This window comes from Salvelinus fontinalis, chromosome 18, assembly GCF_029448725.1.
Source record: "Salvelinus fontinalis isolate EN_2023a chromosome 18, ASM2944872v1, whole genome shotgun sequence".
NCBI lineage: Eukaryota > Metazoa > Chordata > Actinopteri > Salmoniformes > Salmonidae > Salvelinus > Salvelinus fontinalis.
In genome coordinates, this window is record NC_074682.1 from 27,428,219 (window position 1) to 27,446,665 (window position 18,447).

Genomic DNA, 18,447 nt, shown 5'->3' on the forward strand with positions numbered 1-18,447 from the left:
TTAACGTAAATAATCGTTCAAATTTAAGACGGGATAAACAGCGTTCAATACCGGACGAAAACAAAGAAAGCATGTTCTAGGTCACGCGCACCAAATCATTAGAGTGCACCTGCAGTGACACAGGAAAATAACAGGGCTACTTCTTAATTTCTCTAAAGAAAAACATCAACCAATTTCTAAAGACTGTTGACATCTAGTGGAAGCCATAGGAACTGAAAGGATATTTCTATTAAAACGGCCTTGCCAAAGAAAACAAATGGAAAACAGATTGACCTCAAAAATGTTTTTCCCTGGATGGATTGTTCTCGGGGTTCGCGTGCCAAATCAGTTCTGTTATACTCACAGACTTTATTCAAACAGTTTTGGAAACTTTAGAGTGTTTTCTATCCAAATATACAAATTGTATGCATATCCAAGCTTCTGGGCCTGAGTAGCAGGCAGTTTACTTTGGGCACACTTTTCATCCAGGCGTGAAAATAGCACCCCCAAGCCATAAGAAGTTTTAAAGGGATCAATAGAGCAACATTATTCCCTCAGATTTCCATAACATGCGTAATGCTACTCTCTGTTTATTGTCCAAGCATAGTCACTTTACCTGTATATATTACCTCTACCTACATGTACATATTACTTCAACTAACCTGTGCCCCCGCACATTGACTCTGTACCTGTACCCCCTGTATATAGCCTCGCTATTGTTATTTTATTGTTGCTCCTTAATTATTAGTTATTTTTTATTTTTTATTAAAAATGTTTTATTCTTTTTTTACTTCAGTTTATTTTAGTAAATACTTTCTTAACACTTTTTTTCTTAAAAGTGCATTGTTGGTTAAGGGCTTGTAAGTAAGCATTTCACTGTAAGATCTACACCTGTTGTGTTCGGCGCATGTGAAAAATACAATTTGATTTGATTTGATTTGAACTTACAGCTTTCTTACATTTGGTTCCTAGTGAATACGTCTCTGATGTCAGAAAGGCTCAAACCGTTTTGGACCATATCCTTCCCAACAGATATTAGAGCGCTTGAGCCAGCTCTTTCCTGTCTAGTCTAACAAAGAGAGAACATTATTTTTGTATAAATTCCAGAACAGGGTGGTGTAGGGGTCTCTTATGGGTCACCTGTATCCTCATTACTATTTCATGAAAGTGGGCTTTGTGTGTGTGTGACAGGCAGGTGCACTGAAGTTTTGAGGCTTGACATAAATAGGCCTAAATGACAACCTGCTGTTTGGAGAAACTCCTAGGCCCGTTCAGGTGGATATTACAGATTGTTCCCGATAGAAATCTATTGTGTAGAACAGATATGATGGTTTTCCAGATAGAATAGGGAATTGTGTCAGCCTTATTCATTATATTTCTATCTGAAATGCTCAGAACGTTTCACATCACTGAATACACCACCTGTGTAACGGGCATGGAGGGGTTTGGTCCTGCCTGAGGTGTATGTGCATCACTCAGCAGTGTGCAACCCAAGTGAAAGATGTGCTGACATCTACACAGGTGATGTGTTACTTTACACAGTAGAATTGTTACACTGAATTACAGTACTGTTCAAATCCATCAAGACATAGACTTATTTCTGCATCCTGGTGTGTGTGTGTGTGTGTGTGTGTGTGTGTGTGTGTGTGTGTGTGTGTGTGTGTGTGTGTGTGTGTGTGTGTGTGTGTGTGTGTGTGTGTGTGTGTGTGTGTGTGTGTGTGTGTGTGTGTGTGCGTGTGCGTGTGTGCGTGTGTGTGCGTGCATGCATGCATGTGTGCCTGTTCATCTCAGTTAGACTCATTAGCATGTTCACAATTATAATTATACTGCCTGAGAGTAAGACACTCCCCTTTTTAAGCATGTCACCTGCTCATTGGGGTTAAGCAGCTGGCACAAACCCTACAGTTTTGGGCAATTCTGCCTCTTATTGGAATACCACTGTATGGGGAAATGTGTGAAATTGTGAACATCACTGGTAATCTTGGGGGTGTCTCAAGAATTCCCTAATCAATATTGTGGTGCATAGATTAGGGTAGAGTATATTGTTTATTATTGTGTATTATGAAGGAATACTCTGCACTTCAGAGAAATGTTATAGCTATGCTGTCCTACACTACAGGCATTTTCAGAATATTCCAGAAACAGTTCAATAGTTGGAACATCCTACAGTAGCATTGGCAGTATAGCTGTATTCCATAGCCAATGTCAATTCCGACCAACAAGGGCATATTCTAGAAACGGAATTAAGTGGAAAGAGGCCAGTGCTACAGAGGAATATTCCAGAATAGAAGGTGGCTGATCCTGATAGGACTAGAACAGAACAGCTGTAATGGGAGAGAAGCCATGAGTGTGAAAGCAGATCAAGCAGAACGGTATTGCCTTACTGCCTCGTCACGATACTATACACAAGCTGTGGGAGTAGGAATATGTTCATGTAGGCTACAGTGCACCGCTATGCAATTAACCATAGAGGGGATTTGGACCATGGCCTAATTTGGAAGGGGATGTGAAAACGAATGTTGGAAAGAGTTGTCACAGTGTGTGAATCATGATTATTTAGTAAATAAATAGAGCTGAGTTTTACCTGACCACGTGACTAGGGAACACTCCTGATCCTATTAGCTAGGGAAAGGATAAATAACGTGCTCCTCCATAAACTTAGATTGGGTGCTGTATCCTCGTGTATGTAATCCAAAGAACAGAAATAGGACAGGACTCCTATGAATAAACTTAAATGAGCATATTTTTATTGCTGCACGAACGTTTCGGGTGTGAGCCCTTCTTTAGGGAAATAGGAGGCAATGGCAATCAATGTTAAGATGACACCTTGCTAGTTAGGGACCATTTGTCATAATCATTACAGCATGATTATCTGATTTGCTTGTAATCAGCTATTGAATTCGATGCTTATGTAACACTGTAACACTTATAGTATTCATAAAGGTGTTATAAGCCTTATACTGTAAAGGCGTTAAACAAAACTGATATCATGTAGGCAGCAGGCTATGCTATAGGCATAGCACTAAAGTCAACTCTTACCGTAATGCCTTACAGGCTACCAAGAACTCCATTTAGTGTGTATGGAAAGATAAACTACTTTATCACCTCAACAGTCATGCTGATGTAGGGCAGGCATAGAGATAGCTGGCCAATTAGTCCTTTTTATATGCATGGAGAGAAAGCAGGTCTGTTTCCTTGATGTTTACATGTATAATGTGGCATAATAGATGTATATCTGAATACAGGCTAGGCTACTGCTGCTTGACCCTGTGTTACATGATAAGGAGCCTTGTGGTGCATAGAATCGATGCTCACTGGAGCTGTTATTACCACACACAACCATTCTGGCCTGCCTGTGGGCATTCATTCAAATTCTTGTGGAAGTGATTTACATTTTGGTGGCTGTGAATGTCTTTAGTGTCACATGTATCGAGTTGTAGAATAGGCTTCCGTTCCAACAGCTCAGTTGTTCTGTCTACTGTGTCTGACAATAGGCATTTCCCAAAATTTCCAAGGAGAGTTGAGTGAATTCCCAGTCCAAACCAAAAAGGGGTCATGGCATGGGTTGCTTCATCACTGCTGTGCGCGTCCCCATTGAGTCCACTTTTACTTCCAACACTTGTCAACTTTGCTTTCTCTACTGGCTGCTGAGGGAGTTTTAGTTTGAATAACATACACTAAGGTCACTTAAATTCTAGGCTATCTGTCTGAAGCGAATAGGGGATAACATTTGCGGGCCATGCACGGTATGGCTGGACTATGCTGCTTGAGCCTCTCTCCAATATGTCATGTGTCATGCCACTTGGACCATGTCAACTGGAATTTATCATTTTTCATCCATAAAATGAATTTGAGGTGTTTAACTGATAATACGAAGGTTGATCAACATGGACCTTCAGTTTAAGTTAATCAAGGCAATGAAATCAGAGGACTCCTAGTGTCACTGTGCCAGTGGTTTGGCAATATTTGGGTGTCTTAATATTTGCCTCCCAAATTGAGATGATTGATTATAGTTTTGAGGTTCTAAATTAAAATATATTAAAAGTATGCTAGACTAGACCTAATTAGACCTAGGCTATATACTCATGATGTCTCTTTTGTTGATTACTTTTTCCGTGGCATGTAAATGAAGAGAAGCTTGTGCACGAACAGGAGGGACACAGAGCCAGGAGGAAGAGGGCTCTGACTCTGATGTGCTCATTTCACTGTTCACTGACGCTGTGACGATAAACTGGCAGGCAGCGCTGCGCAGCGGACTAGGATGCTCTGTTCTCTCTCGCGCACACTCTCCTGTCTCCTGCTTTCCACCGTTAACATGGACGGGCTTAATTAATGCATGTGTCCCTTCTGCCCTGAAGCTAATGAATTTTAATTCGCATTTTGAGACTGGACTTGCATTTTTTCGGCCGCAAAAGCACTGGAATTTCCTTGTACAGAGTGGATAACACGGAGGTATCTGCCGAATAATACGTCTTCAGAAAAGGTACGTTTTTTGTTGTGGCATGGAATAGGGTCTGAAATTAGCATGTTAGCTTAGCTACACCGGTTTTTAAAGGGTTTTTGTAATGTCGTTTGTTTTCATTATTTCTATACCAGAACAATATAACTAATTGACAGTGTCCATTTCATTTTTTTAAAACCATATTGCCAAGTTTGCCCTTCATATTCCCTGCTATTTTGTTGAGCATATCTCAGAATAGCTTTGCGTAGACTATTTCACATTTATCATGACAATATCAATAGCCTACTGAACAAGATACATGCTTGTCATTTGGACCGAAGTTCGGTGACTACGTTAGTATCCTTTCACAGAATTCTTTGCGCGGAATCAAACGCCGGGCAAAATATCCCAGACCGTGTTCCTAGACCGGAGCGACGGTCAGTGAGCTTTGTAACCCATTGTAACTTAGCAATAACGCCAGCTGTTTCTTCTGAGCATCGCGAGGACTATCTGACGGCCATGCATTGCTCCATTTCTACACTGAGCGCCTAGAGCCGGGCTGTCATTTTACACCGTTTTATTTTGGGATTTTACGAAATAGGCCTACGCCTACCTCAGTGTGTTCAAGGAGAAATACGGACACGTTTGGTGAAGGGTATTGTTCAAGTGTCACGAATCGATTTATATCAATGTTACTTGGACATTTATCAAATTAATATTGATGTAGCCTATTCTTCTGCATAGGATACAGTTCCATATGGACAGCAAATGAAAACAGTAAGGATGAATGACAACACTACACTCATAGAAAAAAATGTGCTATTTAGAACCAAAAAGGGTTAATCAGCTGTCCCCATAGGAGAAACCTTTGCATAACCCCTTTTGGTTTCAGGTAGAACCCTTTTGTGGTCTATGTAGAACCATTTCCATAGAGGGTTCTACATGGAACCCAAAAGAGTTCTACCTTGAACCAAAAAGGGTTATCCTATGGGGATAGCTGCAGAACCCTTTTGGAACCCTTTTTTCTAATCGTGTAGGCTAACGTTTGGTGCTTTCTGCATTAATGTGTTTATTTTCAATGACAAAGATGATTGTAACGCTCTACACGGAATTTGAGAGATTTTATAAGCTCTCGGGAATATTCAGGCAAAATGACCTTTTTCAGCTTCTTCTTGTTTTCTCTGCGGGGCCTAGCACTCGCAGTTCAAGGACTTACACAACTGATTTGACCAAGTGATGCATTAGAGTGACAGCTTTGAATTCACGCAGCTTATCCCTGTGTTTTTGGCTCGGGCCGCATGTCATCTGTGGTGATATTTTAATATGTATGGCCGCATTTTTCAGTTTAAAATAATTTCGGGTTGTTTACAAATATGGCTGTGTCCCCTCTTTGTTGTGATGACATGGTCGAGTCCATCATCCAGACACATATCCTAGTCTTGTGCCTTGCTTACATTCTTTGATAGACTAATGCTTTAATTTTGTATCCTCATAATGCAACATTGTGTCAATTTTTATAGATGCATTATAGTTGTATTAGCTTTGCCTGTGCGTTTCGGTTTTAAACCACTCTTTTTCACTCAACTCTTTATTGTGTCCAAAAATGTAATTGATGCACTTTACCTATTTTGAGAGGGAGATGGTTCTCTCCTTATTTTCCAATCATGAGACTCAACAGATATCCAGCATTAGCTATGCCCTGTCATTTTGCAGACACTGTGAATTGAATGATTAACAACTCTTACCATGTGTAATAAGATTATTAAAGGGTAGGTAGAATAAATGTAGCCACATGTAACATGGATTTGCATTAGTATACACATCAAAAGTCTCAATGCAAAGTTACACCCCGCTTTTTCTATTTTTCGAGTTAAAACATAAAACGCTGAAGTCATGTCGGAAAATTTTTAACGGGGTGTGACGTAATATGGAGGACCCGGCAAGCCAGCCTATTCCCTATAATGTAAATTCCAACAGAAATAACTTGAAAATGTATAAATTCAAATTCAACCAAATCGTTTGCACTCATGACTACTGGTTTCAGTTACATTTTCAGCCAACTTACAAGCAAATACTTTATGAATTTATTGTTACAAATTAACTTGCAAGGTTTATTGCCAACTAGCCTGCTAACGTTAGCCCTACCAGCCTGATAATGTTATGTTAGCATGGCATGAGTCAGCCAGTTGCTATCAACGCCAAATAACGTCAACCATCTATTAAATAATGTTTTAAAAAATGTTAGCCATATGCCGTTATCTTAGCCAGCAAGCTAGCCAGCCAGCCAATGTTAGCTGTTTAGCCAACTAAGTATTAGCCTAGTCCTCCTAGCCAACCGCCACGGTTATGGTCGGCAAGCCAGAGCCCAACAACTGGAGACCAGCTAGAACACAACTCACACCACACAACTAAAATATAACCGCAGATCAAAAGCAGAGAGAGCAGAGACTTACAGATTGATGGCTGGGGACCAGCCGATGGTAAAACTTTGAAAAGGGTGCAGGCTGACTTAGCTACCAAAGTGAAGGGGAGGCGGTGAGGGAAATCCAAAAGCTATATAGCGATAAAAATCCCAAATAGATAGATTCCAGATGTCAGTCAGCTAGCGCGCTAGCATTAAACCAAGGTGGAAAAAGTTGCAAAACTCCCGTAGCCTACTTCATAGAGAACATGCTAAAAATTGAAAAAATGGAGAACAGATAAGGTACTACACAATTAGAACAAGCAGGTATGATTTTCTCTTTAGTTTTAATTCCACATCAAGAAGGCACCAGAGCCTGCCGTGCTAACAGGTTCCAACTAGATAACACAGCCACAAAGTCTGTGACGAGCATGAGGATGCTAACTAACGAGCTAGCATATGAACTCGGTAGCACAGAGTATATTTTCAATATTACATTGAGAAATGGTGCATTGTGGGTATTTTAGAAGATATCCGGAAATAAGTTCATAAATATTTAATAACCAAAAAACATAACTATGTTTGTAGTTATAAGTAACCAGATCGTGACTACAACTAAGTTACTAAGTCTTTGACCACACTGTGTTGTTACTTTGGTGAGTTAAAACTACTCATGCTTGCTACCCTTTAATAAGGTAGATTTGATTATTGGTCTTGTCAGACAGAATTATTGAGTTATTACTGTGTTATTACAGTGATAATAGTACTATTAATGTATTTTTACAGTGTTATTACACTCACAACCTCTAAGATAGCTCTGTGCGACTGTGTAGCTGGGCTGAAGGAATGAGCTCATCTCATTACCCCCTGCATGGTGGTGAAGGTGACAACATTTCATAACTGACACTGACACATGCATGTCCTCCAACAGAGGACACTGACTAAAGCTGCCAAGCGATTGGATGAAGATAAATTATATGAGGAAGACTAACAAAATCCTACTGCTATGTAATGCATCATTAGTGCCTAACCTATATCGCATCTAACACAGTAGAAATAATTTCAATAAGAGTTAGGTTTTGAGTTTGTCAATGGCTTCCCTGAGATCAGTGGCATGAGGCTGGTCGGTTGTTATGAAGGAGTGGTTCTGGATGGGGTAGCTGTTGAATAGCAAGGGAACACTGGAGAAGTCTATTTTCATCTTTTGCCAATTTATTACCTATTATTAACAATACTGAAGTTAAACGTTTGAAATCAATTATGGCTGAAACAGTCTATTAATCACCTTAATTTACCATTCAGGCTCCTTGTTGGGTAGACTGATTCCTGTGGAGGCTTTCCTGTAGCCTATTTATCTTCAAGTGTAACGGCAGCCTTCCTCCTCTTCGTCTGAAGAGGAGGTGTAGCAGGGATCGGACCAAGACGCAGCGTAGCTCGTGTTCAACATGACTTTAATAAACAAGACGAAACTGTGAACACTTACAACCAACAAAATTACAAACGTGGCAAACCGAAACAGCCCTATCTGGTGCAGAGAAAACACAGAGACAGGAAACAACCACCCACAAACCTCAACACAAAACAAGCCACCTATATATGATTCCCAATCAGAGACAACACAAAACACCTGCCTCTGATTGAGAACCATATTAGGCCAAACATAGAAACAGACAAACTAGACACACAACATAGAATGCTCACCCAGCTCACGTCCTGACCAACACTAAAACAAGCAAAACATACAAGAACTATGGTCAGAACGTGACATCAAGTGATTCTCCCAGTGGCCATCGACATTGCTGCAGCTTCACCTGAGATGGCTGCTGTTCACTGTCTTGTAGTTCCGAATGTCAGATTGTGGGGATTCAATCGTTTCTGTCTGTGATGCGGAATCAGAAACTCCACTGTTAGTGCTTGTTGTTTACCTTTTAACATTATTCACAAAGTCACCACAGTAACCTGCTACTAATGATGTTAGCTAGTGATGATCATTGATCAATTTTATGTAAATGTATGGATTGGTAACCACTCTTTGTCCCTTTCTATCTTTCTCAGAGGCAAATTATGCCAGCAGCACCAGAGTCCCTCCCCCTGGTGACTTGCCAGCCCATTGGTCAGACAGCTCTGTGCACCACCTCTAGCCCCGCCCAATCCCCTGGCAGATCCATGCTGCTGGACACGCCCCACAGAGCCACGCCCACACCATGAGCGCCAACGGGCCCGCCCCTGTGGCCCTGGCTTCAGCCCCGGCTACAACCCCAGTCGCCCCACCGGTTGCAGCTCCGGTAGCTGCCCCCACGGCTGCCCCGGTCCCGGTGCCGACCGTCCCGGTGGGCGCGTTGGCACAAAAGAAGCGGGCGCAGTACGCCAAAAGCAAGAAGCAGGGCAGCAACGCCAACACCAGGCCTGCCAGGGCCCTGTTCTGCCTCAAACTTAACAACCCTATACGAAGAGCCTGCATCAGCCTGGTGGAGTGGAAGTATCCTTTACAACGGACCACAGTGTGTGTGTGTGTGTGTGTGTGTGTGTGGGGGGGGGGGTATGTCTGGATGTCAGTAATCTATGCCGTGTTCTTTAGTGTGTGTTGCGTTGTGTGTGATGTGTATGTGAGTACATCATGAAGAACCATCATGAGCTCAGTTAGGGTCGATTCAGGGCCGTCACGAGAACTTCCACCCATGCACCAATTCCTGATTTACTTCTGAACAGTACAGTTGGCTAACTCTGAGTTGCACCTAGCCCATGCCTAACTGTAGCTGCCTAGCTTTAACTTAGCCATGTGGAGAGACTGTATCCCGTCTCCATTACCCCTCAGACTCCAGTACAACTAGACGAGAGACACTGCTTCATGTTAATCTCACTGCAGCCTGTGACTCACTACCCAACACAGAATATGAAAGTGAAACAGCAAGTCAACGTTTACTTTGAATCAGTTTGTTCGAGCGTAGGTAGCATACTGCAACAGGGAATGCAAAAACACATTATTTGACTGCTATAGCCACTGAGGTGTGAATCATTCTACACTTTGTGTTTTTTCAGCGGTTCATGCTAGAGAATAGTCAACTGGAGGTGATTTTTTTTTTTAAACAAAGTCATTTTTTGCTGCCTCCCAAGGCACAGTGAAAGTCACCACGTCCTAAATCCGAAAATACTGGTGGGGCTTGTAATAACAGAGGGTGACTCAGTGACAAGACACAGCTGTGTGTGTGTCAGCCTCTGCTGGGACTCTGCTGCTCCAGAAGACACAGTCATCAGAACACTGTGATAACAAGGCACATTATCTCATGTTATTTAGATGGGTGCTGAATTGCAAAGTTGCATTTTGAATGTTGTTCTGACTTTTTTTGCTCCTGTAATTTCCATGTCTTTGACTAGAACTATCTGTGTTTGATGACTATAATTTGAACAGGAAATAGTCACATGTTGGCACTGTGAATATATTTATGTGATCCACTGCTTTGATGTTTTTCCCTTAACCTTCTCTTCCAGGCCATTTGACATCTTTATATTAATTGCTATATTTGCCAACTGTATGGCCTTAGCTGTGTATATCCCCTTCCCTCAGGATGACTCCAACTCCACCAACCATGACCTGGTGAGTACATTCATATGTCAACATTACTCCTGACTCCCCTAATTAACCCCATGACCTTCGAATCCCATTGCAATACCTTTAACCTCTATTGTGCTCTGTAGGGGGAAGTTGCCCCTTGATGCTGACCACTAATGGTTAAGGTTAGGATTGGGGGAGGGGAAGCTGATCCTAGATCTGTTCCTAGGGGACACTTCACCCCAGAGCCTAGAGAATTTTGTGCTTTGCTGTTTTCAGCTGCTACTGTGAATCCCTGCTTGGGTTTGCTGCTGTGTACTATGACAGTAACATCATTCATAGTGCAGATGACTTATGGTGTCATTGAAGTCTCTATGGAGGTGCTGTAGGATAGAAGATACCCTCAGTTTGTTTTCAGGTTGTTATGCTGTACCCTGCTCAGATGTAATGGCTGTGTCTGGTTGTAGGACTAGGGGTTGTCAGGACATGTTTAAAGGGAATATATGGGCGTTTTTTTGCTGTTCAATGGTCATACATTATTTATGTATAATACATGTAAATATCTTGCTTTGGATGTGTGCTAGGGATGTGTCGATGTGTGTGTATATCCTCTTTGAAGATTGTTAGTGTTTAACCACAGAGACTATGAGTCCAATCTTTGGCTACATAGAGAATCATTTCCATGCTCTTTTCATTCGTACTTTGTCATGTCACATTGTTCTTGCAGTTGCCTGGAATTTCATTCAGCTTTTATTTTTAGAAATCCCCATCTCTGCAACACCGCTCTCTATGCTCCCCGTGCATGTTAGTCTGACAGTGTGTCCGTGTAGGCTGATGAATTATGGGTGATGTAGTGTTCAAAGCAGTGCTTCTACAGCTGAGAGTGAGTATGAGAGTGTGTGCAAAGTCCACTGGCGAGACAACAGACATTTGGGTTCGTACATGAGCAGAATTTAGCTGGAGTGTTTAATGATTCATGAAGAGATCGTATGTCTGACTGCAGAGAGAGCGGACTGCTGGATGTTCTCGTAATGTTATGTCTGAGAGAGGGGTGGAGAGAGAGAAACAGACAGAGACAGACAGACAGACAGACAGACAGACAGACAGACAGACAGACAGACAGACAAAAAGAGAGAGAGAGAGAGAGAGAGAGAAAGAGAGAGAGCTCGGATGGTGTAAGAGTGATAGAAGGCTAGTTGAAGCTGTCCAGTTTTGTAAAACTCAACACACCTACTGCTTTAAAAGATGTGGGGTTTATACTGCAGTTATGCTGTGATTGTACGAAGACGTACTACTGTAAGATACCAAGATGTACTACTTGAGAGGAGAAGTGTGGTGTAATGCTTGCCAATGTGACCTCCAGGAGGGTGACCCCAGGGTATTTGTTTGCACAGTGGTGCATAGGCGGAGGAAAGTAGGTCATCAGGGACAATACAGTCTGTGCTACACTATTGTGTCATCTTGGTTGGTGTTAAACTACATGTTGTTAGGAGGACGAAAGTGCATCTTCTTAGTGAGGGGATTGCGATAATCATATCAGTATGGGTATAAGGCAAAAATGTTGTCTTGTATGTCTCAGTTGGTAAAGCATGGCGCTTGCAATGCCGGGGTTGATAGTTAATTTCCTGCAGGGGCCACCCATACAAAAATGAATAAAAGACAGATGAAATGTAACAGGGGATCTGATCTGATAGTTCTGGGGAGTAAACCAGGGCCATATATAAAGTATGTATGGCCCTGGAGTTAACTATGGTTCAAGTCGACTATAGAATGTACGTAGCATATACACTGAGTGTACAAAACATTAGGAACACTGCTCTTCCCATGACGAATCCAGGTGAAAGCTATGATCCCTTATTGATGTCACCTGTTAAATTGACTTCAATCAGTAAATGAAGGGGAGGAGACAGGTTAAAGAAGGATTTTTAAGCCTTGAGACAATTGAGACATGGATTGTATATGTGTGACATTCAGAGGGTGAATGGGTAAGACAAAAGATCAAAGTACCTTTGAATGGGGTATGGTAGTAGGTGCCAGGCGCACCGGTTTGTGTCAAGAATTGCAACTAAATATTAGGAAGGTGTTCTTAATGTTTTGTACACTCAGTGTAGGTATGTAGGCTACATTACACTTTATCTTATGTTCATATGGTAGAATGATGATTAAATCAAATCTAATTTTATTAGTGAAATGCGCGAAATGGACGTCGGGCCCTCATACCACCCTCATGGAGTCTGTTTCTGTTTCCGTTTGAGCAAACACCTGCACATTTGTGGCCTGCTGGAGGTCATTTTGCAGGGCTCTGGCAGTGCTCCTCCTGCTCAAAGGCGGAGGTAGCGGTCCTGCTGCTGGGTTGTTGCCCTCCTACGGCCTCCTCCACGTCTCCTGATGTACTGGCCTGTTTCCTGGTAGCGCCTCCATGCTCTGGACACTACGCTGACAGACACAGCAAACCTTCTTGCCACAGCTCGCATTGATGTGCCATCCTGGATGAGCTGCACTACCTGAGCCACTTGTGTGGGTTGTAGACTCCGTCTCATGCTACCACTAGAGTGAAAGCACCGCCAGCATTCAAAAGTGACCAAAACATCAGCCAGGAAGCATAGGAACTGAGAAGTGGTCTGTGGTCCCCACCTGCAGAATCACTCCTTTATTGGGGGTGTCTTGCTAATTGCCTATAATTTCCACCTTTTGTCTATTCCATTTGCACAACAGCATGTGAAATTTATTGTCAATCAGTGTTGCTTCCTAAGTGGACAGTTTGATTTCACAGAAGTGTGATTGACCTGGAGATACATTGTGTTGTTTAAGTGTTCCCTTTATTTGTTTGAGCAGTGTATATCACATATTGGACTCAGAGTACCAGGGAATCTCCCACCACCGCCTCAGCTCGGCCGCCACAAGAAACTCCAGACTGTCTGCATCTTAAAAGGCACCCAGTTCCCTGCATATGCACAACTTTTTTACCAGAGCTCGAGTAAAATTGTCCAGAGCCTTGGTATTTTCTTTATCCATCTACTGCACTGGCCTTTTTTACATTAATTCTCCCGTTTTTTGTTTATTGATATTTGTCGCTAATGTGTTTGTGTACTTTGGGTAGGGAATAATAGGGTTGGGCTATATTACGATAGCGTCGTCTGTCTACGATGATTTACAGCCAAATGAATTTCCCCCTTCGGGGAAAATAAAGTTGATCTGAATCTGAATCAGAGCCATCGTCGATGGTGACCATATCGGGATGTGACAGACGATGGTTTAGTCTATTTGAATTTGACTGGCGGTGGGCAGTAAATAACGAGTCTCGCAGCGTACAGCAGGGCAGCACACAATTGACCTTCCAAGTAATTTGCCTATTCCTATTTGCTAAATCCTATTTTAATAAATATCTCATATACAGAACGCAATAGAGGAATGTAGGCCAGACAGAGTGGAGAATTCTACCAAAGCAGCGCAAATGTCCAGTCAGAAAATATAGTTTCTATCTCTCTGTTGGATGCTATAGATTAAACCTATGCATTTTGTTTTTTATATAACGGACACTCCATAACTATCTTGTGTCTAGCTGTTTATAAAAACGTATATTCTCATATATTCCCTTTTCTCTCCATTCGATATTCTATGAAAATGACTTTGGGCTATACAGATGTAGGATCTTAATTTTAGCCTGTTTGCTATTGCAGAAAAATAATCCTGCAGCAATAGTGTGAATTATGATGTAGCCATTTTTTGTAGCAGTTTATACATTTTCGTTAGGGCAAATCATGTCTGACATTTTTTAAGTGGAAATTACCAACTTTAGAAGCCTTTTTAAACCTTTAATACACTACAAGTTTGAAATATTCTGCATTGCGGGAAAATTCTCATCAACAAAAGAGTGATCAAAGCCTAAAAACGTAAGGTAGCAGGGGACTAATAATGAGAGAGAACCAACAATATCAAAATCTAATGACAAGTTTAAGCTTATTAAGAACGAAATGATCCATGCGGGCTGGGAAAATCCCTCCATGCGAGGTTGTAAACCAAATGGCCAATAACCTATCCTCCTACGTGTAACCTTTATTTAACTAGGCAAGTCAGTTAAGAACAAATCCTTATTTACAATGACGGCCTACACCGGCCAAACCTGGATGACTCTGGGCCAATTGTGCGCCGCCCTATGGGACTCCCAATCACGGCCGGTTGTGATACAGCCTGGATTCAAACCAGGGTATCTGAGTGATGCCTCTAGCACTGAGATGTAGTGTCTTAGACCGCTGTGCCACTCAGGAGCCCCTATTAACTCTTCTATTCCATTTTTGCACTGACTCTATGCACACTCACAGGACTCTACACACACACACTCACACACACACACACACACACACACACACACACACACACACACACACACACACACACACACACACACACACACACACACACACTCACACTCACACTCACACACACACTTCTTTGGCTCACACACACACACACACACACACACACACACAAAACACACACACACACACACACACACACACACACACACACACACACACACACACACACACACACACACACACACACACACACACACACACTGCAGGGCCCAATGCAGGCCCATATGTGGGCTGGCCGGCTGATGTTGGGAGAGCCATGATGGCAAGGGGATGGCACAGGGTCAGGGTGGATGGCCTAGCTGTCAGAGAGGGCCAACCAGGCGAGTGCCCTGGATTCAATCTTCCTATCACGAGGCTCTAATGCCATGCAGATTAGATTCAGAGACAGACTCAGTGTAACTGGGTTACAGCTCCAGTCACAACATATACAGTAGCACAGAGAGACATACAGACAGAGGAACACGCTGCAAATTGCATCGAAACAGACAAACTGTGAGGTGAGTTCTACGGATGTCTCCCTAACACAGGGAGAGGGGTTGGGGGAGAGGTCTCACTGTACCGTTAAACTCAGTAGCTTACTTTGAACTCAGCAAGCTGACATCTTTTAAACTCATAGAGGAGGAACATAGACTAAAGTTCTGTGGGAGAAACCAATGGTGAGTTCCTTACTGATATGTTTTGAAACAACGACTCAGGGAGGTGCAGCTGTGAGTATAAAGCATTCTGCCTGAGACTATCACTATCTAATCACACATAAATGGCATACTATTCCCTATATAGTGCACTACATTTGGGCTCTGGCTGAAAGTAGTGCACTGCTATACAGGGAATAGGGTGCCATTTCAGACTCGGCCAGAGACTAGCTTCTGTGGATGGATGAGATGTGTGTTTAGAACAGAGTCATATTCACTAGGAACCAAATGGAAGGAAATGTGGAGGGACCTATCTGAATTTGCCCAATAAGAAACGCTTGTTTTCACTTGCCGTTGCAAAATGTTTTGTGTGTAGTAATGAACATGACCCAGTAATGAACAGGACCCTGTGCAGTGTGCTGCAGAATCATGTTGCCCTGGTTTGGAGAGTGGGCCTCCCAGCTTGCCAGCATCGTTAGTAAAGCTTGGTTTACTGCAGCAGCAAGCAGCTCATTATAAATAGAAATCCATTTCCTCCTCAGGCAGTAAGACAAGGCTGGAGGACTGGAGTTCCACAACCACCAGGAGGCAGAAGGGGGTCCATAATAGGGCTAAATTTACACACACACATACACACACACACACACACACACACACACACACACACACACACACACACACACACACACACACACACACACACACACACACACACACACACACACACACAGACACACACCCGTACACACACACACACACACACACACACACACACACACACACACACACACACACACACACACACACACACACACACACACACACACACACACACACACACACACACACACAAAGGGCATTTCCAAAAGCACGATTCGTCATGGTCCGCCATGGTTGACCAACTTGACCTCCTGCTCTAATACACTGTAAACAAATCTAGTTGTTTCAATTTCATATTATTAAGTAACTGGTTCTACAGCCTTTTTTTTGTTTACTCGGTCAAAGTGTTACCTGGACTTGCCCTTTTTAGTTAGTTCCAACATGAGAAAACATAAGCAAAAATTGTTAAACTTTAACTTAAAGTGTTAACTTAATGTTATTTCGCAAATTGTCTCATATGTTTGTTCAACTCTATATTTTGGGCATCTTACCTAAAAAAATTATGTGGAATTAGTTACTTTTAACATAGAATGTTTTCAATGTAAATATTTTGATGTACATGATTACATTGTGAATGTTCATTTATACAGCAGTTATTATTCAACATCTCCTCACTTGGGAGTTGAACTTACAACCTCTTGGTTGACAGCATTCCAATTTTCCTGCTACGCCACCATGTGTGTCAATAACTGATATCACCTGTATTGCTACACTTTTCACTTCAATGTAAATCTCAGCTTTGTTAAAAGTACACTCAAGAAAAACAATTTTATTGATCATAGTGATTCAGGAGTACCTTTAAAACAGAGTAATATGACCCACCAACATTAGACAACTATACAAAAAACTACAATTGTTTAAATAAGTAAATCAAATCAATGATGTGAGAATAGTCAGATGAAATGATAATTGACACAGACATGGTGGTGTAGCAGGAAGGTCAGAATGCTATGAACCAAGAGGTTCAAGTCCCAGATTAGAAAGTGTTTTAGTAATAATTACTGTATAAATGTACATGCACAATGTATGTCAATGTGTATCAAATATATACGTTGAACACGTTGCTTGTTCCTGAACTTCCTTGTCAAAAAGTTTGGAATGAGTGCTCTGAAATGATCACCCTGAAATGCTCTGACACCTTATTGAAGAACAGTCACACACGCACACCTGTCTGAGAGAGAGTGTTGTCTCTTCTCTGCACACGCCTGTCTCCACCTGTCTGGGAAACAGCCAGGGAGACATGGGGTCTGTCTGCCCCATCCTTCCTGTTTTAAGGTCATTTGTGACTGCTCTCTGTAAGACTCAGTGCTCCCGGCAGGCAGCTCCTCCTGCTGAAGATAGCTGAGCAGAAAGCACCCCGGAACAATGACCTTTTCACTGTGTATATGATTCATACGTTTCAACCTTCATAGGGCAACATGCACATGGCGCATTCTGGCTGCTATCATGTTAGTGTGTGTGTCTGTATCACTGTTGTTGGACAATACTATTCACTTTAATTCACCTCACCCACCGGGGACAAAATGACACTGACTTGTGGAGACTAAATTGACCGCAGAGAAACTAGCCGAGAATGAAATGACGGTACATTAGGTGAACGAATATAGTCTCAAATGACTGCAGATATACCAATAGTCTGAAATGACCGCAGATATACCAATAGTCTGAAATGACCGCAGATATACCAATAGTCTGAAATGACCGCAGATATACCAGTAGTCTGAAATGACCGCAGATATACCAGTAGTCTGAAATGACCGCAGATATACCAGTAGTCTGAAATGACCGCAGATATACCAATAGTCTGAAATGACCGCAGATATACCAATAGTCTGAAATGACCGCAGATAAACCAATAGTCTGAAATGACCGCAGATATACCAATAGTCTGAAATGACCGCAGATATACCAATAGTCTGAAATGACCGCAGATAAACCAATAGTCTGAAATGACTGCAGATATACCAATAGTCTGAAATGACCGCAGATATACCAATAGTCTGAAATGACTGCAGATCTACCAATAGTCTGAAATGACCGCAGATATACCAATAGTCTGAAATGACTGCAGACATACCAATAGTCTGAAATGGCCGCAGATAAACCAATATTCTGACATGACCGCAGATATACCAATAGTCTGAAATGACCGCAGATATACCAATAGTTTGATATGACTGCAGATATACCAATAGTCTGAAATGACTGCAGATATACCAATAGTCTGAGATGACCGCAGATATAACAATAGTCTGAAATGACCGCAGATTAACCAATAGTCTGAAATGACCGCAGATATACCAGTAGTCTGAAATGACCGCAGATAAACCAATAGTCTGAAGTTACCGAAGATATACTAAATCAGGGCTGTTCAATGTCAGTCCTGGAGGGCCCAAACACTTCTG

General features: G+C 42.1%; 1 protein-coding gene across 17 annotated transcripts in view; it reads left to right on the top strand.

The window, feature by feature from the left end:
• The first annotated feature begins 4,194 nt into the window (after positions 1-4,194).
• Positions 4,195-18,447, top strand: part of cacna1da (calcium channel, voltage-dependent, L type, alpha 1D subunit, a) — a 127,748-nt gene continuing 113,495 nt past the window's right edge. For 10 of the 17 annotated variants that reach the window (XM_055870041.1, XM_055870042.1, XM_055870043.1 and 7 more), the window contains exons 1-3: positions 4,195-4,462; positions 8,877-9,300; positions 10,311-10,416. In XM_055870041.1, coding sequence (XP_055726016.1) covers positions 9,026-9,300; positions 10,311-10,416 — 381 coding nt within the window. In that variant the 5' untranslated portion in view covers positions 4,195-4,462; positions 8,877-9,025. The remainder of the gene's footprint in view (positions 4,463-8,876; positions 9,301-10,310; positions 10,417-18,447) is intronic. The other 7 variants (XM_055870051.1, XM_055870052.1, XM_055870049.1 and 4 more) reach the window with 1 other exon arrangement.